At 41.1% G+C, this 22,977-nt stretch overlaps 1 protein-coding gene across 15 annotated transcripts in view; it reads right to left on the bottom strand.

Moving 5' to 3' along the window:
• The window catches only part of atp2b2 (ATPase plasma membrane Ca2+ transporting 2), an 86,046-nt gene that overhangs the window by 7,331 nt on the left and 55,738 nt on the right, over positions 1 to 22,977 (bottom strand). For 8 of the 15 annotated variants that reach the window (XM_078091827.1, XM_078091830.1, XM_040203872.2 and 5 more), the window contains exons 8-22: positions 22,248 to 22,340; positions 19,961 to 20,002; positions 17,549 to 17,713; positions 16,356 to 16,570; positions 15,358 to 15,600; positions 7,214 to 7,455; positions 6,362 to 6,596; positions 2,677 to 2,856; positions 2,477 to 2,564; positions 2,237 to 2,343; positions 1,708 to 1,899; positions 1,380 to 1,593; positions 1,008 to 1,219; positions 818 to 925; positions 497 to 679 (exon numbers count right to left, since the gene is read on the bottom strand). In XM_078091827.1, coding sequence (XP_077947953.1) covers positions 497 to 679; positions 818 to 925; positions 1,008 to 1,219; positions 1,380 to 1,593; positions 1,708 to 1,899; positions 2,237 to 2,343; positions 2,477 to 2,564; positions 2,677 to 2,856; positions 6,362 to 6,596; positions 7,214 to 7,455; positions 15,358 to 15,600; positions 16,356 to 16,570; positions 17,549 to 17,713; positions 19,961 to 20,002; positions 22,248 to 22,340 — 2,519 coding nt within the window. The remainder of the gene's footprint in view (positions 1 to 496; positions 680 to 817; positions 926 to 1,007; positions 1,220 to 1,379; positions 1,594 to 1,707; positions 1,900 to 2,236; positions 2,344 to 2,476; positions 2,565 to 2,676; positions 2,857 to 6,361; positions 6,597 to 7,213; positions 7,456 to 15,357; positions 15,601 to 16,355; positions 16,571 to 17,548; positions 17,714 to 19,960; positions 20,003 to 22,247; positions 22,341 to 22,977) is intronic. The other 7 variants (XM_040203871.2, XM_040203878.2, XM_040203873.2 and 4 more) reach the window with 3 other exon arrangements.

Genomic DNA, 22,977 nt, shown 5'->3' with positions numbered 1-22,977 from the left:
GTCTGAGCCAGAAGCAAAACAACCATGCATGTCACAGTGATAACGGTGTGCAGAGTTGGTCACGGTGAGAAAGAGGAACGACTCTGTCCAGCTGTGTTTAAGCCTCGAGGATTGATTGTCGAGCCTCCACAGGTCCACGCACGCATTCGTTCAGGTCCAGCAAAAGGAGGCTGCGTCGTCATTTTCCTAAATACCAGCTTGAGATCAAATGACTTTAAGGCTGTTACTTACGAACATGAAGAACATACAACATAGTCTATAACTCGTTTGTAAGGGTAATGCTTCTCCGGTTCTATTTGCGGCCGTGCTACGTCCTAATAAGACGGATTATATGACAAAGACAGACAAACGGTGAAAGAAAAAGCCATGTCAGAAAACCGTCTTGGGAAATTTAATCTTGTTTGTGTTCTTTGCCTCTAAACCGACATGCAATCATCAGCAACATCTCTGTGAACTAAAACAAAGAATCCTAATCCGCGGATTGATGTCATCTCACCTGAGTTTGAATGCGGTTGAGTCCTCTGAACCAGAGGATCTGTCCTCTCCTCAGCTCCCTCTCCGCGTGGTCAATCTCTTCATTATCTTCATTATTATCTTCCTCTGGTAAATCATCTTTCCGAGTTAACTGTCCAGCCCTCCGCAGGAAACGCAACTTGCTATTGGGCACGCTGGCTATCACCTAACCCGTAGAGGAGACAGAGCACCGGGTCAAAATGGAAAGCGGACACGTACCCAGTGCAGTCGAGATATAAAGACAAGGACTCAAATGAAGTACAGAGGAATCATACAGACAGAGACGGATCAGTTTGCATGTTACCTGTCCCCAGACGAGCTCTCCGAGCCCGAGGAAAACACACCACATCCACTTTTCCAGTTCCAGAGGTTGACAGCTGAATGGCTTCCCTCCAAACTGCACAATCACAATCTAAAAAAAAGCAAAGCGCTAGTCATGAAAAATATATCGCATCCAAGGAATGATACTAACCAATCCCAAATAATCTGCTAACCTGCATAGCAAAGGTGCCAAAAACAATAGTGCAGAAGATGGGGTTCCTGAAGATTCCATCGAAGACGTTCCTCTCTCCGTGGATTTTGCGGGCATTTATCTCGTTGAAAAGTTGCATCATGACGAAGGTGTTGAAGATGATGGTGTAGTGCTCGGATGGAGGGGCGTGGAGAGGAGCATTACGGCCACTGTCAATGTCAAAGATCTTCTCTCCTGGAGGGGTTGTACAATATACCAAATAAACAATTATAACGATCAGTTGTCTCATCCGGACCCTGAAATTGATGGATTGTTGCTGAACCCCTTTCCTGACACATCATCATGCTGTTGCAGATCCCCTTTGTGTAATGAAGAGCAGAATTGTAGCCCGCACCAGCAAAGAGCAGTGTGAAGATGATGATGAGCTGATAGACTCCGTGTCCCAGGATGTTCTTAGTCATGGTGCTGGAGATCAGAGGCTTGTTGCGACCATATGGCTTCCTCCTAAGCAGAGACTCTGTGGGAGGCTCGGTGGCCAGGGCCAGGGATGCAAACGTGTCCATGATCAGGTTCACCCACAACATCTGCACGGCCTTCAGGGGGGAATCCTGCGCATTTGTAAGGAAAATCATAAAGTAAACCAACAACGTCACAGAGCAGAAATACAGTTAGGCTAATACGACCCAATCACGTCCCCATATCGTCACACACAGGGCTCAGACCTGTGTGATGCAGGCACCGGTGAAAGCCACTATGACAGCCACGACGTTGACAGTCAGCTGGAACTGAAGAAATTTGGAGATGCTGTCGTAGACGTTGCGGCCCCACATTACTGCCTTAACGATGCTGCTGAAATTATCATCAGTCAGAATGATATCCGACGCCTCCTTGGCCACATCTGTACCAGCAATACCCTAGAGGAGAGCAGAAAAGGGTGCAGTCAGAGAAAAGGTGCTCTACCGTGCATGTGCGTGTGTCAAATTATTTTATTTGTGAGGAGAACAGAAGAAATAACTAAATATCAAATACTAAATGTTTTGTTTTCAGTAGTCTGAGAAGTAATATGTACATAAAAACAGTGGGAGCTGACACATCCACTAGGGGGAGCTCCTAAACTACACAGTCAGAGGCAGAGAGCAGAAACTTCATACTGCAGCGGTGAAGAAGATATCTGCAGACGTTGAATAAGAAAGGTAGAAAATAATATGAAGATTGAAAATATTATACTACATATTAGTAGGGTTTGCTCACCATGGCGAATCCAACATCAGCTTTCTTTAGTGCGGGTCCATCGTTGGTCCCATCTCCTGTCACAGCCACCACCTGCCTCTGGTCTGTTGCAGTGCTGTCAATAATGCCTGGCAAACACGCACAAGCAAGTACATTGAAAAAATGACTCGATGGCTTCATGTCTTTTGATGAACTCAGACAAATGACATAAACAGAAATAGTGCATAACATAACATAAAGGAAATAGTGCAACCCGTTCACCTTTGACGAGCGTGTGTTTGTCGGTTGGGGAAGATCTGGCTAGAACTCGGAGTTTAGGCCAAACCTTGTCCATTCGCTCCTGCTCCACCTGGGCACGCACACAGACAGACAGACAATGCAGGGACAGGCAGCTTCGGTTTAGAGAGGTATCCTTCTTCCATCTGAGCTCAGCCTCTCTCACTCTGACAGAGTTACTGTACCTCTCCCTTCTCGTTGCGGATCCTCCTGTTGAACTCTTTGCCATCGATGCAGAGGAAGTCCTCTCCGGGGTGGATGATACCACACTTGATGGCTATGGCCCTGGCTGTGTTTATGTTGTCTCCTGTCACCATGCGCACTGTGATGCCGGCACGCTGGCACTTCTTGATAGCATCGGGCACCTAAGGAGTGATACAGGACAACACATATTAACATTTCTAGTCCTGTTCGTGGCCATCTGATGGAAAACAAGTCCGATATTCACTCTCCGTTGGGCATTTTTGGGGTCTCCTCTAACTCCTGAGACAAAAGGCCTGGTCTGCTGCTGAATGCGCCGCTATGTTCATTATCTTCTACAGTCTACTTGGTGCTGTGCAGGGGCGGGCCGTTCATTTCCTACCTGGGCCTTCTGTGCCGTCTTATTACAGTTGAATAACCTAATAACTGCATTATGACGCCACTGATACAGATCTGTTCCATGTAAACACCTGATATTCACACTGTAACATTTAAAGTGAAATAAAATGTCACATGAAGCTCAACACCTGCAAATACATTAACTGCAGATAAACGCGCATGACGGGAGGCTGCGTAATTAACGGACAATTTATATAATCAAATGGAATGTAATTAACTTAAGGACAGGAGCAAGGAACCAGTCCCATTTTTTTAGAACAAAGCATGAAAAAACAATCCTTCAAAACCGCAGCACTTAAACGCTGCACACTCAAGAGCACGGGCCATTTAAATACTATTTACATCAGGGGGCAACAATATTAACTATAATAAAAACAACACGATAGACAAATTAACATGCTACTGCAGATGTTAAAACACAAATGCTGCTCAATGTTTACAGACTAAGCTCAACCTGAACTCTGACTAAGTACTAAAATCGTCTGTCTTTCTGTTTGACAAAGGTCACGCTGGCCTACTGACCAATCACTGCTTCTCTGTACGTTGATGAAGACGCACATATGAGGCTAACTCGGAACTGCATAAGTAAATTATACAAAAAAGCTTGTTATTCTGTTTAGGCCAGCAGGGAAGGCTTAGCACTGGTGCTGAGAAGGTAATATACGGTAAGATTTTAGGGCTTCATTACTGAAACCAGCTGCCTTCCGCAGCCAAAGAAAAGCCACAGTATGAGAACTGTGAGAAGCAAGAAAACAATACAAGTAATTCTTTTCAGCATTTTAATGAACAAATGAGATGTCATGTAATCTATTTTTAGTATAAAGTCTTGATTATAACCCCTTAAAGAACACATCTGTACAGTTATCTTCAAATGAGAAAACACGCACACAAAACCTTCATTTTATCTGAACGGCGCCTCAGTTCCTTTTTGTATTAACAAGATATATAATAAGGTATTGTTTCTATATCTGTCTCTTGCCTGGAGACAATAACTGGGAACAGTTACTGCATGGAGATAGATCTGTGGTAGAACCAGCTCGTAAAACTGAATATTAATTCGGAAACACATCTTCTTCCCGACAAAGGTCAGTGTGGGCGAGCACTGCACTCCAAACCCACACACAAACAAACATGTGCCTATACAGTAGCAGCAACTCCTTCTTTTGCACATACACAAAGAACTGTGTCTTTTTCTTCTCTCCAACACACTTTAATGTACACGGTGGAAGGAATATGCATACTTTCCTACTTCACACCAACAGACACTTGGGCATATTCCACAAACACATGTGCGCATGCTCGTACTCACACATGCAAAGTGCGAAGTATGATGGATCCACCACCGCAATGTGTAAATATATTGGACTGCCAAACTTCAAAATCAAGCTGTTCATAATGCTCGTGTACAACACAAAGGATTTAACTCATTTAAGGAGAGCGGATTACAAAGTAAATCTGCAAAGTGGAGAAGGGTATGTTATGATTATTATATGGCTCATTATCGAAAGCTTTAACATTGGTCACCATTAGTTACCGGTCGTACCAGACTAAATATGGTTGTTTCCTCGGTTTCTCCCTTTACCTGCCTCCTTCTCCTGTAGTCCAACATTCATCTTACGGGAATTTGATTTAGATCTGCTTATCATTCTCTGCCTCTGTCTTTCCCCTTCTCTCGCTTCTCCTTTTTCTCTCCTCTCTCTGGAGGCAACACCAGAGTGCAGCTAGTTATTAAAAGATTCTGAGGGAAGAAACTGGAGACTACTATACAAACCAAAAACATGTCTACCACTCTATGTGACCTTTTTAGCAGAGTGGAAAGTCATCTAATTTACTATTTTAAACAGACGCACAAAAAAGACTTACAAATAGTGCAATGCAATAATACAAATGTTAGTGGATTGCAGGCTTGAGAAAACGCAAGGGGTTGTATTTACACGCCAAATGTGAATTTGTGGATCACATGTTTTAGAAATCTTTTGCATGTCCTCTTTGCAATATTAAGCTATTTGTCCTGCATATTTTTTGTCCTTTCTATGTTTCATTATTCTTTTCAGGAATACTCTACTTTGCTCAAATATACAATCTCAGATTATAATCTATTTTATCTAGGTGTGTTCACACAGAGAGGTATTGAAAGGCATCGGGATAGAAAGTAAAACAAAAAGAGAGCAACCTGAAAAAGGTGAAAGTCAAACGCCATGACACAGAGAGAGGCGTAAAGGAGGAAGCATGGTTGGGTTGAATGAGAGCCCTTATCGGAGAGGCAGGGTGGAAACAAAGATGAAAGGAGGATGTTGAATAATGGAGTAGTCGGTTAGCTTCCTGCTTCCCTGCACCCCGCACAGAAGCTGTCAGCTGTGAGGTCACTTTGCTGCTGTACACATACAGTAGATACGATGTTCCTCATTTCTTGATGCATCACTTATTTCTATTAGTTGTAGCTGAAAGAAGTAAAAATGAGCAACAGGATCCCATATATGTATGAGCCTTACATAACTTTTTAGTGTTATACTATATCATTGCAATTTGGGTGTTTAAACTGCAGCAATGCCTACATTGACACTGTTGGGTGCATAACATTTGCACCCGTCAGTTGCAATATAAATATTAAAATATAAGTACGTAAACTGAGCTACAAACATTCCATCTCGAATCAAGCAGATCGGTTCGGTCTGAAGTGTGAATTTCATAACTCAATAATCATTCAGTGAAGCAATCAATCAGTGAAGCCATTTGTCTCACAAACAAACACCCTTATGTCGAGTCTTTCAAATGGCACGTGATACTCGGCTCACTGTGAAGGCTGCTGCTTTCACAGGAGTGTTGCTGCTTGTATTTGTCCCCACAGCTCCACTTGTTTAGATGTGACATGATTGAGAATACATTAATACGTTAATATGCTCTGCCAGTTAGAGATTTGGAAAAGGAGGGGGGGGGGGGGGGGGGCATCCCAGCTGAATTAGAATGTATGAATTATGTGCCTAAACCTTCTTACATTTAAGGAAAGGCATATTCACTACTGTTACATGTACATACATATTACAAGTAATATTCTTAGAAACTTTGAATAAAAAAAAAAGGTGAATAACCTTTCTAAATGTAAGCGTGAAATCTTTTTGTACAGCATAGATGGTAATAGATCAGATATATGCTTGTATACTTAAATCTCCTATGTACAAGAAGTACACAAGAGATGCTGTAGCGTTCAGTAAACCCCATTTTAACCGACATCCTCTCAGAATGATGGCAAAATATCCCACAGTCTCCTACCTCTGGCCTGACAGGGTCCTCTATCCCAACCACACAGATGGCTGTGAGGTCGTTGAGGATGCTGGACTCATCGTCCCAGGAGGGCTCGGGATCACCGGAGAAGTCGCGGTACGCCACGCAGATGGTCCTAAGGCCTTCGCACGCCATGGGTTCGATCACCTTCTTGACCATCTCGTCCTTGTCCCTCGGGCGGAAGACCCTGGGCTCACCCACCTCGTTCAGGATATGGCTGCACCTGTGATTCAGAGGGTACTTCAATTCTGTACTTGGATATTGTCAAAATGGTTGAATATGGAACCTCAAATAAACATTAATTAATCATGTACGAAGAATAGTTTTGGAAATACGCTCCTTTGCTTCATTGCTTTCTTGCTCTTCTCATGTAAACTCTTAGTAAGGGAATCGTTTTATTTCGCAGAAAAGTTAAAAATCAAAAACCTTGAACATAAAAATGGAAAAAATAAACAGGTGTATTGACATAGCTTTTGACGTAGCTTCATCTGTAAATGAGTCAAGTTAATCTACAGTGTAACAGACATTTATCACAACTTCATGTTCTCAATGCTAGTCATCGTCACTAGAGAATTTATGCTCCTTCCTTTAGTGGGGACAGGAAGCTTTTTAACTGTGTCTCATGTTTTCCTCAGTTTCTCATTTGCTGCTCTACTGTTTCTGTAATGTTCTGTGAAATGTCACAACTGTGTGACCTTCTAGTGGAAATTCAGCCCTTTCCCACTCCCTAGGGGAATGAACTATAGGTCACAACCTCATGAAAATGATGCACTGACAACCGATTAGCTACACACTTGCACCACGAGAATAGTCTCACTTCGATCACAGAACCAGACTCACTTCTTGAGGACGATCTCAGAGGCTCCTTTGCTGTACATGCGGAAGCTTCCATCAGACAACTGGGTGACTGTACTCATGGACTTCCTGACAGAGTTGAAGGTGTAGACTTTGTAGAGCTTGTCCTCTGGGATCTGATTTCTTATTGGCTGGTAATCCCGCTTCAGGTCAATGACCAATCCCAGCAGGCCGCACTCCGTCTTGTTGCCCACCTGCTTCGGCAGACCGCCTTCCTTATCTGGGGGCTGGAGAGGGGAAGAGAGTGTCAGACTCGGACATATTATCCATCTGTGGTTGTTTTTTTTTTACTTTTTGATTTGATCATTTTAGACGTTTTATTCATCACTGAATTGATTTGCTTTCATATGTATATCTTTTTTATTCCATTAATAATTTTTTTCTGAAATCCATAATAGGAGATTTTGAGAACTAACCCTGTGTACTGACTGTTCTGCGATCTATTCAATCATTTGGATTTTCTTTTCTTCAGCCCTTGAAATAGCTGCTACTGATAATTAACCAGCGAGCAGGTGAAAGGGTTGCTCTGTGTGGGAGGGTGGGAGAATAGTTGGATGGATTGTGGGCTGTTCTTTTTTAGGCACAGTGCTCTATCCATTGCATGTTGTATTTGTGTGGTCCAGTAAACATCTCAGCATCAACATTTAGGATTTCTTTCAAATAGCCAATTTACATGATGGTTATTTTGTTGAAGTAATTAATCGTTTGAATGGCAAATGAAAATAAATGGCAATCATAATTTCCCACAGCCAGAATAAAAATCCTCAAAATCATTGTTTTTTGAACCAATAATCAACAGTCATTTGAACCAATCATTTTTGAAAAAACAATACATTTTCAAAATTGTTGCTGATGATTGATCAATGTGTTCATTTAAGAGCAAAAGATTATACGGTATGTGATGCAGGTGGTACAATTTCTGTGCACGTGGACGTTCAGGTGCTTCAGTACATGTGTGCAATTTGCATACACCCTCACTGTATGTTCAAGTGCGCGAGCTTGGTCAGCTGTGGGAGACCAATCGTTGCCATGGCGACACTGGGCAAAGCGTACTTGCAAGGAGAGACTTGGGAGAAGAGAGGCTGCTCTCTCTACGGGGACTTGTAGTCTTTGGCTCAGATTCTCTTTCTCTTTCACTCATCTAACTTGGCACATGTGCTCAAATCTGTCTCCCTTTTTATCTTTTATCAGTCTTTATTTATTGCGTAACACTTGAATCCATCAAATTACACAGAAATATGACCAATAAAACGGGAATTCATTTCCATAGTTTTTTCTAAATGTTTTTTTTTATTTCAGCCACTGTGATAGAAGGAATGTGGTGTTTGTCTTTATCCTACACACACAGTCAGACACCTACGCTCACCAGTGAAATGACACTGCGGCTGATAAGCCGGGACACATGTAAGCGTGTGCAATCCTCGCTGTCATTGTTCATAACATGCCTCTTCACATAATCACACACTCTCCAGCTGATATTCATTTCAGTTTGATGACAGACGTGTGGAGATAGAGAAGATGTTTAAATTCACTCTTCAAAAATGCTAATCAAGTAAACACTGACTGCAGATATTGATGGATTCATCTGCTGATCGCTTGTTTAGAAATGATCGGAACATTATGAAAGTGCAAGGCAGTGTCTTAAAATACCTGATTTCATCCAAACATTAGTCAAAAATATTTTTTATTATCAATAATACAAAGAATAGCAGCAAAACCTTGCATTTAGGGAGTTGATATATTTGGCAATTCTGCTTGAAAAATGACTGGAACAGTTAACCGTTTCATGATAATAGTTAATATAGTTCATTTGTAGTTGTTTGAATAAGTGTTTAACAACCTGCTGTTTGCTTCTGGGCTATATCAAATCAAATGTGTTGTTAAATTGAGCAAAAGCAGATAAGCGTTGTTGTGCGCTGTTGTTAATCAATACTGTAGAACTCTGTCCCTTTTGGACTCTTATTATGTGGCACTGAGCTGAAACCCAGACTCCCCGGAGTCCAGCTATATAGAAAACTGCACTCATAGCCAAAGAACAGCATGTCAGGTACACACTCTTTTCTCTAACACACACACACACACACACACCTACGCGCACACACAGCCACAGGGATTGTCCAAAGCACACTGAACATAATGCATCTGACTTGCCGCTAAGCAGACACCTTCAGTCTGTGCTGTTTGCCCGAAAATAGATTTACTGCAGGCGTCTCAACAAGCCTCCAACCAGGATTGGATTTAAAAGGATAGCTTGACATTTTCCAGCCTTTCGATTTGATTTTCTACTCTTTTTTTTTACCGAGCAATAGTTTGAAATGTTCTAGGAATGATTCGGAAATCGACAGTGCAGCAAATCACTTTAATGGCTTGTTTGAATTTGTGCGGCGGCACTCTCCATCCTACGGCCGCTCCTGTCCACTTGCTAATGACGTTTTAATAGAGAATGTTAATAACGTGCCAAAGCCTTTAAATAAGAAAATGATACTCAAATGCCATCTGTTCACTGAACCGAGGGACTAACAAAGGCGTTAGTTTGCTTCAGTCTGTGATCTGGGTTCTATCATTTAAAACTGATTTAACATGTTCTGAAATCATTGTCAAGTAAAGCAAACATAACAGAAGGATAAAAACGTGATTCATCTTGCCAGAGAGAGAGAGAGAGATATCTTCCTTCAATGTTTGCTTACACAGCTCAATACATAACAATGGTTATGGATTCATTCAGGCTCTGACATATTTTACACGAAAATTCATATAAAATCTCATTAATAGTTCAAACACAATCAGAGTACTGGTTAATGTTCGCCTAGTAATTCAACATATCTGGTTAATCTTCATCTGTGTGCCTCATAAACAGACAAGAGGATAAATACTTTATTTCAAAATTTAGGGTAAATAACAGAATGAATGCCTTTTCCTAATGACCGATGATTAAATCAGGAAGACACTGTCTGTTATTGGTTAATGAGAGGACGGAACAAATGGTGCAATTGTTTGGGACATTAAGCTCCAAGCAACAGGGAAAAACATCACACTAAACGACCAGCGGAACACCATGCAGGATGCATTTACAGTTTTAAACGACCACTCATGCATAAAGCTGTGGTACAGGAAGGTTGTTTGCTCCATTATCTCATTAAAGGTTGTTGGGCCTTATTTCGCTTTTTCTAAACCAGTACATCAGCGCAATCCAAAATCTGTTGACTGTAAGAATCATTGCAGGAATCAATCTTAACTTTTTAATCTTATCTTTAGTCACATATTCAGCCTTCAGGACATATTTCTCTGAAAAGAAGAGGATCATCTTACCATCACTTGTTTACTATGCGCTTCATGATACATATTCACAACTATTTTTAGTTTCTGTGTCTGCTATGGTTGCTGTAAAAGATAAAAGCAGCTGTAATGAGAGGAATTTGAAGCAGGTGAATAAGCAAAACCAGTGACTGAAATTCATTTGGAGAGGGGGGGGGGGGGGGCAATAAATAAATGACGTACTGCAATAACGATGCCTTTTTATTGTTGGGGATTTCGCAGAGGTTTCGTTTGGACGTGAGTTTGTAGGCACGGGGGCCGTAGCTGGCACGGGACGCCCATCGTTGGCAGCCGACAGAGCTATGGTTGGCCTGGACGTGGCTAAGGAACAGCTTCCCTCTCCCTGGTCCTTAGGTGCTCCTGCAGGCGAGGACATATGCCAGAGGGAGAACTGGCAGCTTAACTTCCTATTCCACCCAGGGCTCCCCTTAATCCGTCCCTCCCGTTCCTTCCCCTTTTCTTACATTTTCTTTGTCTTCTCTTTACACTAAACCCCGCCCTTTCCCTCCTTTGTCTTTCTATTTATGTCACATTTTTCACAGGTTCTGTCATCCCCTTTCTCCTTCCCTCCTATTCCTATTATCCTTCCTCCCTGTGGATGACTCGGCCCTCTCGCTCACTATCGGTTTCCCTCGTTTCTTCCGCTGCCTCCACCTTCTTTCTTCTCATGTAGGGGTGGACGCTATTCTTTCCCTCCACATGACTGGCTGTACCAGCCAACTGGGCCGAGGCCTAGCGGCGTGCTGCAGGGCAGCAACACAGTCTTCCGGTCCACGACACTTGTCACGCTCGTCCTCTTGCATAATTTTCCAATCTCCCTTCATCCATTTTTTTGCACTTTACCCCTTCAGTACATATTTACAGTATACAGTCGTTTTAGTTTTTAGCTCGGTGGCGAACGCCGAAAAAAAGAACGGGAACACCACAAATGATCGGTTTTGGGCGATGTGAGCTTTCGTAACTGGACAATTAAGGTGGACGTCATGAGCGATGTCAATGAATGAGATTTTGCAAGGAGACACAATGACCCAGAGTATTTTTCTCTTGGCTACTGAAATGCGATACACAACTATTTTGTGCTGAAACGCAACTACTTACTATTTATAATGTCGCTGTTAACCCTATTATGAAAGCAATAAGGGACATGAGGCTGTACTTTATCTTTAATAATGTAAAAAATTTGGGGATGTTCTCAACCCTTGAACTTTTACATTATTGAAGAAGAAGTACAGCCTTATTGCTTGAATAAAGTGTATGTGTCTAATTCACCCTTACTACACAAAACATCATTAAAAGACAGTGAAATGTAGGGAGTCTATAAAGCTCTGTGCCTCTGAAATATAAAAGCATTGTCATTCTAATGTGATGACGACTTCTCTTTCACTGCAATCAGTGTAAAATCAGTGTAAAATCTGTGCGCGTGTGCTGAATACACAAAGAGAGAGAACAAGAGAAGGACATAATTGTTCTGAAGATGTCTCTGTCTGTCTTCCTCGACTGGTTATCTTTCTCCTCCTTCCGTGTGCAAAACTACTCCATGGGGACAATGGGTGCTTCAAGACATCCAAGACACTCTCGTGTCTCCTGCATGTTGTGCAAACAGTCACGCAATGTCCAGATGACAAAAGCACTGTGAGCGAAAGCCAATTGTAGCAGGACCTTATTACTCACTACACAACAAAAAGGTTTGTTGTAATAGCAAATAATAAAATGCTCATTGTAGAGCAGAGTTTCTTTGGATTCAACGTGAACAAACTCTGCGTTTCAACATCAGAATTATGGGAACGTCTCACATCGAGAACAAGACATAACTTACACATTCAGATTTTCTGTAGTCTTTCCCAAAGGCGTGTCCCTCACAATTGAAGCCGTATGCTTAAGTATAGGTGTGTGTGTGTGTGTGTGTGTGTGTGTGTGTCGGTGAGTTTGTTTGTTCGTTGTGGCTCCCTCTTTTGTCCCTGACCAGAATAATGACCTGAGCAGGTGGTTGAAGCAACACGAGACTGAGCTCCCAGGACACAGCCATGCTAAACACATGCCACCGTGCTGCGAGAAGATACACCTGTGATCTGAATACCTCCTGCAGTGCAAGAGAACTCGCCTGATATGTGTACACCTGCACGTTAATAGTTTTACTTAAACAAAGTATCAATGAATTATATGGGTCTGTAGGGATTTTGCCACTGAATACCATGCACAAGTAACTGTAGCATGCTGGACCTGCCTGCAGGGACCTGCAAGGTAAACTGGTGTTCTTATTTGTTTGCGTGCATCATTTTCAGAATAAATGAATACGTTAACCTGTGCAGAAGGATACAGTGTCGGCTTGTGAATTTCCCCCCCAAAAGATGAGGCTTTTTCAGTATGTATGTGCTGACAGAGGAAGCGCCGGCTGTATTATGAATCCAGTGAGGCAGTCGTGTACTGATATGGGTATCAAAGCCTGCCTCTTTGCCTTTGTGTGCTGGCCATCAAAGACTTCCACAGCCGTCATGGCGTCCCGCGGGATTGGCCTCTTACATAAGAACACATCAGCCAGCATACTGCGAGGCTGGAGTTGCGCTGAGGGAGTGGGGCGGCTGGGGGAGGGGAGCAGGGGATCCACTAAATATTGCTCTGAAATGACGCTTTTGCGTCATACTTTCTCAGTTCACTTTTTTTCTTAATTATGTTCAGCATTGCTGTCTGGCTTTCCCTTTGTATTTTTCCTTTATTCTAATAAGAGCTGTCAGAAAAGTGATAATTCTGACATATGCTGTCCTCTCCTCTGTACGCTATTTATTCAAGTATATTTGGACAGTAACGACTAATGGAAGGTAACAAACAGTCCAAGTATGTAAGCTGGCATTCATCACTTGAAGTTCATCCTACGTTCAACTTTTACTTTCATGCATGAGATTACAGAACAGAGTTAATGTGTCATTTAATGTTTTAATAAATAAGTTGTAGCCAAGACGGGAAATAAACCCTTTCAGGACCATAAAGTCCTGTTTAAAACCATGTTTATATCATCAGACGTTTGTGGATGTGATCTCGATGAAATCAAGTGGTTGAAGAGGGCATCTTATCACAGCCAGTTCTCAATAGAGACCTAAAATACTTTGCATATTCTAACTTTTTACCATATTTGCCTGTCATGTAACAGCCACTAAATCTTCTTTAAGACACGTATAGTTGTTCATATTTGTGTAGAAGGTCACACTACTGGACTACTCATAGTTAGCTTGTTAGTTTGGAGAGTTATTTTACTCAAACCATGATTTTAAAGTATGTTACATTTAGTCAAATCATCAAAAATGAACAGCATGTTACTGCCCAGACTACAGTACAACTACCACTGCACCACTAATTCATTTCCTGTTATATCACATTACTAACTTTACTAAATTGAAAAGGACAACCAGGCTATATGTCCAAGTCAGATACATTCACTTTAAGGTATTTGGTCAGTTAAGGAAAGATGGAAATGTAAGATTTACTGAGCAAATCAAAGAATTCTGTAAAGAGAAATATCTACGCTAAAGTTCCTGCTTTATCAAAACAGGGAAAGGTAAGCTAAACGAGAACAAACCCACCATGCACACTGTTAAGGAATACGCTTAATTTAAATACATTATATATATAATAATAATATAGATAAGTGCAATGTGAATGGGTCATAGAACTGTTTTAAAAATCACTGCAAACTGGCATAAAGCCTGGGAGACATTGTCCGCCTTCTACGCCTGCATTGCTATTCTACTGTGCTTCAAACACACACACACACACACACACACACACACACACACACACACACACACACATACACAAGTATGTACAGCAGCTCTCCATCTCAAAGCCGAGTGACCAACACACTTCACCCAGACTGTGATTGCGCCTTGAGGTGTGGGAAGTGAAATCTGTGGGATAATTTTATCGCAGATGTCCCGCCTGCTCGGCTCATTCCTCATGCAAGTTCCATAAGGGTATTTTTCAGTTGGTCGGCCATGAACTCTTAAGGGGTTTACAAGCATAGTGACAGGGGCAGGCATGAATATGTGTGTGTGTGTGTGTGTGTGTGTGTGTGTGCGTGTGTCCTGGCGAGAAATGCCAAAATGATACTGATGTATGTAGCTCCAGTCTAATAACGTCCTGATATTGGCAATATTTTCTTATATGATATTTATGCAAAATGCTTTATGACTAAAATATTATTTTCAGCCGAGTGCACTGAAGAAATATCTATGCAAACAGGTTTCCAATTCTAAGATTAGAACATGTCTTACTGCATACAGGTCCTATTTGGTTAGACAGAAATTCTCTTTGCTGCATTCACTTTAAAACCAAAGACAATCTCCAGCGATTTAGCCAGATTGGATTAAATCACAGTGAGAATATCAGATAGAAACCAAATTACACAACTGTTCTCAAGGTGACAAGTTGAGCGAATGCCTGGTGAATTTAAAGCAGGAGCCAAGGACACCTAATGTCTGCTTCGCCATGAAGAAAGCACCGCAGAACCGTCTTACCGTTCCAGGTTCTGCTCTCATCACCTGCTTTCGCTGCTCGCACAGAGCGAGCTGAAATGTAACCCACAATATTCAAGACTTAACCAAATGGGCTTAAGTCTCGGAATACCGCTGGAAGGGTTCATAGAAGGTGCCACGTGATAAAGTAAAAATAGTGTAGATGGTTTCAAAGACCTAGTGACTACCTTCGTGAAATAGAAATGAATGAATGATCATTAGGTGTATGTGTTCAGATGCAGTAACATCCATGTTCAAGCCCCAAAATAGGTGCTAAAGTGTCTCGTCTGACCACTGCGGGTGGCTTACCAGTATCTTGGTGGTGTAGGCGCTGTTGATGGAGATGGAATTGACCAGTAAATCCAGTGATTTGTGTGACAGAGCGCCAGGATCTGGGATTTCTTTGTAGTGCACATCTCCAATGTAAAACTGCACAGCCGTCATGCGGTTGGTGGTCAACGTGCCCGTCTTGTCAGAGCAGATGGCTGTAGCATTGCCCATAGTTTCACATGCATCCAGGTGACGCACCAGGTTGTTGTCTTTCATCATTTTCTGTTGGTAGGAAACAACATAATGATCATGATAGAATGTATGCCTTAAAATATTAGACTGAATTTGCTTAACAGGCACTTTGTGTAACGGCCTTACTACAAAAAGAGGGATCATTATGCTTTAACATAGGATACAAAAATGCTGTAGATGCAATAGAGAGAAAAAAAACCACCATGTCATCTGGACTTAGTCTTGAAGAGTAATTGGTTTCTTACATTACTACGGAAAAAAAAGATCCATTCAGAATGTTTTCCGATGCACTGCAGTTAAAGACAGAGAACTGGCTTAGGATGCAGAGGTTTACACACTACTATGTATACTGTGTGCGTGAACGGACCGTCCTTACAGCAAAACTATAGCATTGTACAACTTGTCCTCCCCCTAAACTCCATATGCGGCAACGTGCCAGGGCCCCACGCGCTGCTTTCAACTAACTACAACGTAGACCCACGTGTATCAGTATTAAAGACTTAGAGGAGCTGACGTAGCATTAAGTACAAGATTATCCACTTTGAAAGGTGGGAGATTGCCTGCTGTCAACGTCAAACTGATGGTAAACATGGCGTATTTCGTCACATCAGTGGTGCTTTCCTGAACCCGTACTGCATCTAACGAGTGGGTCCACACTGGACACCAGAGCGGTACCTACAGCGGGCGGCTTTGAAGCCTAAAGGCCACTGACCAAGTGTCTGTATTTGACGAGCTTCAAGTGACAATGAACATCGCTGTGTGCTTCTTTCATCATTCTTGCTCACTTTGACAGAGTAGGCCAGGGAGATGGTGACAGCCAGCGGGAGCCCCTCCGGCACGGCCACCACTAACACAGTCACACCGATGATGAAGAACTTGACAAAGTACTGGATGTAGATGGGAGTGCACTCTGGCATCCAAGGATTCTTCTGCATCACAAAGTTATCGATGGCAAAATACAGGACCAGGATGATGACTGTGACGGCCGACATGAGCAGACCTAAAAGAAAGTTACAGAATGGTTTCAGCTGGTGTCAAGTACGAGTAGAGGGATCCAAGTTTGGTAATTTGTCCGAAGAAAGAAAATTCTAAATTCATCCTGTGAAATGTTTTTGGTATCGGGAAAGAAAAAAACGATCATACAAAAGGAACACAGATAAAAAGAACCTTTAACTTTCCCAGATGCACCCTGAGGGATCCAAACTTAGATCCTATACACTGTGAGGCTGCAGCGCTAACCACTGAGCCACCACGTTGCCTCCACCATCTTACAATATCGACTTCCGATCGATACCTGTAATTGATAATGTTTATTAAGGCTGCTTTACATGTATGCGTGCCATGTAACAGGGTTGTGTGCATGCTGGTTGCATGAAACTTGCACAGTGTAAATGCATTGCAGTCAACTAAGTGTGTCTGGGCTCTTTAGTTCTTTTCTGAAATGTAATGAAACACACCTGGTGTCGGACCAGGAGTGTGAACATGTACAGAGCAGAGAAGCCGGAGAGACAGAAAGACAGGCACACATGGTAGTGGGTCACAGACCCTGAAGTGTATTAAGACAAAGGCTTTTTTTGCCAGAGCTGCAGGAAGCAGATATGATCCTACAGTGCTGCTTGTATGCTAATCCATCCGCTGTGTTGAATTGTTCTGACACCACGTCCTTATTCTATCACTCAATCACAGGGTCTGACGTAAAAAGCCCACAGTACAAACAAAGACTTCTTTTAAGGGATTCTATAAAAATTGGAAAAGCTCAACTTTGGCCAAAAACTGATCATTTGAATTCTCCCATACTGCTTCAGAAGCCCCTTTCTTTGCTGCATTAAGGGCATGAATGCAGTTTGGGCCTGTGCTAATAAAAATGCCTCTGTGCTGCCGTCTTTGGGGCCACAAATTGTTTACATGACATTATAAGCATGTTTTGTGTAACAATAATATATAACAATAACTTCCGTCCATGTGCAATTTGCTGTACCTGCTTTGCCAATTTGGACAGCCAGTTTGGTCAGCTTCCCTTGGAGAACAGACTTCTCTTTCTTCGAGCCAGACACCTTCTTCTTCTCCTTCTCGTCAGACTCTCCACCTTCAGCACTCTTTAGAGGCTGCATCTCCATGGCAGCTGCTCCATCCTGCTTCTTTACTGCAAGCACCACAAAGAAACAAAGATTGCAATAGCATTAGAAGTGTAGACTAGAGCAAGGGAACAAAAATGAACAGGAAGTCAGGTTTTGCAGAGAAATAAAGTTAATATTTAAAGACAAGAAGGGATTATAGAAGGGATAGATATATTACGCGTTTACATTGTAGGATGTGCTGATGCTTGTCGCTGCATTGTCTTGTGGTACAATCGCAGTCATTGTTGTGAACATTTTTTCTGTGTAGATGACGGAAACTAAAGATTCACAATGATGTAGTTCTCCTTTTGCTAAAGTAAAGGTTGTGTTTCTTTTTTCTTCAAGTTATTATCCCCATCACAACGTCATTCAGCGGTCCTACATCTGAAGCCCAGTTCAAGGATTATTTGCACACCTATATATGGGGGAAGCCTTTTATACCGTGTTGCATATTTCACACTGAAGGAAAAATCCCTCTGCTTTACATCAAGAATGATCAAAATACAAACAACCAGAAAAAAAGTTAAATTCATTAAAGGGATTATTCTAACATTTCTAGCATAATTCCAAAAAGAATGATTTAAAGCAGACATCTCACTTTACTGCAGACCGTGATATGTAGACAGCAGCAGCGCTTTAACAGCTACTGTATACAGCAAGTAGATTGAAGGCAAGGAAAGCTATTCTGGCAACAATTATTATGAAACCACATAAGAAAAACGTTAATTGATTATGAAAAAGATAACAATATTGAAAGGTCATCCGTTATAATGACATGAATCTACATGCATGAAGTAGTAACTGTATATTAAAGCGATCAAACATTTCACTGGAACAAACATCTCAGGGAGGAAGCCGAAAACAACCCAAATACAAACGCCAACGCCAAGACAACTGACATGTTTTTGAAAAAACTAAATCGAAAATAATTCCACGTCAAAACGTTCAAATCCATAATGATTTATTGCTAAATAACTTATATATATATATATATATATATATATATATATGTTATATATAGTATATATGTTAAATGTAATTAATCTTCACACTGAAATCATTTCATTTTGTATCTAGATACTGTCTATCTAGGTATACTGTTTGTATACATACATAGATAGATTAAGCCTGATAAAATCAAGATTACCTATTTTTTGTTAAAAAAAACAATCCTTAATATCTTCACTCTGTCTCCATCTCTCTGCTCTTCATAATCGTGGTGCAGTGCGTCTCTGCAGATGAAGCCTATGACCAAGAATCTTTGCAGCCCTGTTTAACGATCACAATGACTCATGTACTGTGTTTGCTGCTCATAAAAACCCTCAATGTTTAACATTTGCTTCATGTCTTTGGCTGTGCATTTTGTTTTTCCACATCGCTGACCGAGGACAAAAATGTCTTTTAAATATCCTTCACTCTCTTGCCCTTCAGCTTAGCCGACGGACGTAGCTTAGCTTGTCCATCTGTCCCTGCTTTTGCAGTCCTGGTTGATTTAGAATTTCTATTTGAGTGAAAATGAAGGATTGTTTTTAGAGTTTGACAGTCGTGGGTCTTTTTGTTGATGATACAAAGTTTTCAGAATTTTGTCATTTAGTTTTTAATACTGCAAACATAGAAATATAACTAACTCGATTTCATAGTTAGATTAATAGTTATTTTATTTTTATGAAAAGATGTGATGAGAATGCTGAAAGAAAATTGAGAAATTGAAACATTTTTAAATGGATCTTTCCATTCACCTTTTTGTATATTTTACCAGACACATTTAAGGGACTTTAAGGCACCTGTTTGGTAACCTGGGATGAGAAATTTTAATTTTTCTCTAATTTCCTTTTATTGACTAAACTGAATGGAAAAATTTACTTTACCGTATTCCTGTAATCACAGACAATTGACATCATATTTTGTGGGGAGAATTTCACAAAACATTCAGGAGACAACCGAGGTGTGTAACGAGCTCTCAGATAAAAGTTTGGATCATCAGGGAATTACTATGTGAGGAAGACACAGTAGTTACGGGACATGTTTGTGTTTTCTCGTAGAGGTCGGGACAGTCAACAACATGACAACAACAGAACAGCAGACCACTGACAACATAATGGTGACAGACGGTGAAGAAGAGGGAGTTTCTACTCTATTTGAATGCCGGTAAACGCTTACACCAAACTCCAAAGGAGGAAAAATGAGGAGAGAGGAAGAGGAAGAGAGGGCAGGAGGAGATGGAGGAAGAGCAAAAGCAGGGGAGGAGAGAGTGAACGATATGGTTTGGTTACCTTTAATCTGGTTGCTCTCCATATTGCCATCTTGCATTTTACCTACGATGGAGACATACAGGACAATAACAACAAAAATAACCAAGGCAGACAAAGTCAACAAAGTATCACGACAGAGACGGCACACATAGTGAAAACCAGAACACACAAACAGGGAGACAGGAAAATGACTTTTAATACAACGTCTCTGTCACATAGAAAGGCTTGTGATGTGTAAATGATGGCATGTAGGCAGAGGGCACGGCTACTGGCAACAGGCCACAAACAAATACTCCAGGGTTCAGATTTTCTTGGATTAAGTGGAAGAAAAATTATGTTTGGGTTTTTTGCGCTGTGGTTAAATTCTTAAATTCTTACATAAACTTCTGAAAAAAAACAATGTTTACACATCCTGTCTAACTGAAAGAAGAAATACAAACATTTGCCTGAATTGTTATTTTTAATTGCAACATACTAACAAAATGAGCACAGGTAATTCTACACACATTATGAACAGTATTAAAAACCTCAATGGAGAAAAGTGTACCACAAACACACGCACGCATCACATATCACAAGAGGCTGCATGCATAAGAGGAAAATTCAGGAGGCACATGCGAGACCACACGATAAGAGGGAAGCAGACTGGAGATGTGAACAATAAAGATGAAGAGAGAAAGGGGAGAGACAGAGAGAGAGGAAGAGAGAGAGGGAGACAGAAGGAAAAGCCTCCCACATGGCAAAGTTACATAAGAACAACAGAAAGAAAATCGAACACTAAGTCCAGGGACAAGCAGCTTATTATGCTGTTGGATTCTGCTTACACAAGGCGCAAACCTAGTGAACTTAATTTAAATGTGTGTTTCAATGACTCATTGGCCTTGTTTTAAATTGCAGAATCAACTTGTTGGTAGTCTAACAAATCTGCTAATAGTAAACTATCGTGAGGGCTGATGAAGCAAAAAACTTAAGGCTTTCTTGATAAATGTATATACAATGTACACAAAATAAGACGTGATAATTAAGGAAGCATTTATTACATGCTGCATTGTTGACCATATTATCTACTGTCCCTAGGTTATATTTATGGAAATATGTGTTGTCTGTATAAGTGATGCGCAGGTGAGAAATCCATCTTTCAGTGCTTTTGCACTCAAATCTCACCCAGAAAATCGCTCAGCTGGAGCTAGAAGACCATATTTTCTCAGAATCTTTGGCAAATATGGAGAATCAATGGGTTCCTTCACCTCCACTTCCACATTAAATAGTTCCCTGGAGTCACAATATATGCTGAAGATAAGTAATGTAATGTAATGTAAGATGACAAATCTCTCTGGTACAGCCCAGGAAAAGCCAAGGTCATCATTACAGTGCAATTCACATGCCCCGACCTTGAGTACAAACACTTTCCAGCTGCTCTCCACGGAGACACAGAAAAAAGGGATCCCTGTGCAACAATACGTGAAGTTAATCTTTTGCATCTTGTTCAGCTCACGCAGAAGTTGAGAATTTGCACTGATTTCAGAAGCCACTCGACGACGGACCTACAGTGTTTTTCTACCCTGAGACACATAAATTGATACAACAACAATCAATCCCTATGAAACATATGATAAAATGGGAACCTCTGAACAGTAACTATGACATCTCCACCAGCAGCCGGCTGGCCACGATTAAAGACTGGAAATGAGTGTTAGTCTGGCTCCATCTTACTGTAACAAGTAAACGCAGTATGTGTGTTAACTCCGTTTGTTAGCGTTAGGCGTCACGCTATTTCTTAACAGTGTTTTCAAACTTCTCATTAAACCTATATAAAGAAAGTTATTGTCCCGCCTCCTCAAATATCTAACTATTAAACACTTCAAATGTTGAAAGACTTCACACATGGTATCCTGACTATCGCTCACAGAATATTTTTTTAACACGGGAATATGAAATTGCTCTAAATGTTTTCACAGCACGAAAGCATCAAAGACATCCAATGACCTTTATTAGTTTTAGTGTTCACTTAAAGATGGACATAAAAAAATCTTTACAATTTTTCCAAGACAGCTAGGAGGTATATACATTAAAAGCGTTACAAGACAAAGAGAAAGATAACACAAACTAGACAACCAGACAAAGTTTCACAACTACAACAGGCGTGCATTGACAGCATGGATTCAGAGGGTTCGACACCACTGAAAGAGAAGATAGAGCAGAGCGGGAGGTGAGCACCCGCGATGGGAGGCATGTTGAGGATGGAGAAGGTAGGAGTCAGAAGTCACGACAGAAAGAGGTCAGTGATCAGGGGGGTTGGTCAACCTACCATTAATTAGGCTGGCACTGCCAGGGGCATTAATGCCCGCAGCCCCATCCGTGGCTATAGTTGCGATGGGGTGGATAGGGGGATGTGAGCAGTCTAGCCAGTAACAAGGAAGGCCGAACACAAATGAACGTAAACACAAGCACGCGCGCCCACACAGACACACGTACGTGCACACACAAGACAGTGAACAGAAATAACATGGTTATAGCACAGTTTCAGCATTTGTAGACTGTATGTGAATAAGTCTAGTGTTTGGATCAGTGTGGTGAGTTGTAATGTACATATTATATTATTATTATGCAATCATATGTAATAAACAAACGACTGTAACATTGGACAGACATTATGAAATCTGTGCAAAAAAAACCCCAATATCATAAAATGTAAAACCAAAGCCACAAAAAAGACAAACCTATTGTAAGATTATTTTATGGATATTTGTTTCAATAAGTGTACTGGTGTAATAGCATGTGTGGTAAACACTAGTGTTACTCTGCATTCATTGTCATTTTGGTTTCTGTTGCACTGTGTAATACAATTAAACCATGTTATTCATCTGTTAGCATCACAAAATTATAATTTCTAGCAGAAAATTTGAAAGTGAGCCAATAAAGTGTTGCATAGCCAATCTGAAAATAAATTAAAATAAATAAATCTGCAAATTAAATGGGCTAATTTATCAGCCAGGCAAATACACACAAAAGAGTATTTCAGTTTTAAAACCTGGAAT

This window comes from Gasterosteus aculeatus, chromosome 17 (assembly GCF_964276395.1).
Source record: "Gasterosteus aculeatus chromosome 17, fGasAcu3.hap1.1, whole genome shotgun sequence".
NCBI classification, from domain to species: domain Eukaryota; kingdom Metazoa; phylum Chordata; class Actinopteri; order Perciformes; family Gasterosteidae; genus Gasterosteus; species Gasterosteus aculeatus.
Note: the sequence above shows the minus strand (reverse complement) of the source record. Positions and strands in the feature narration are given on the sequence as shown.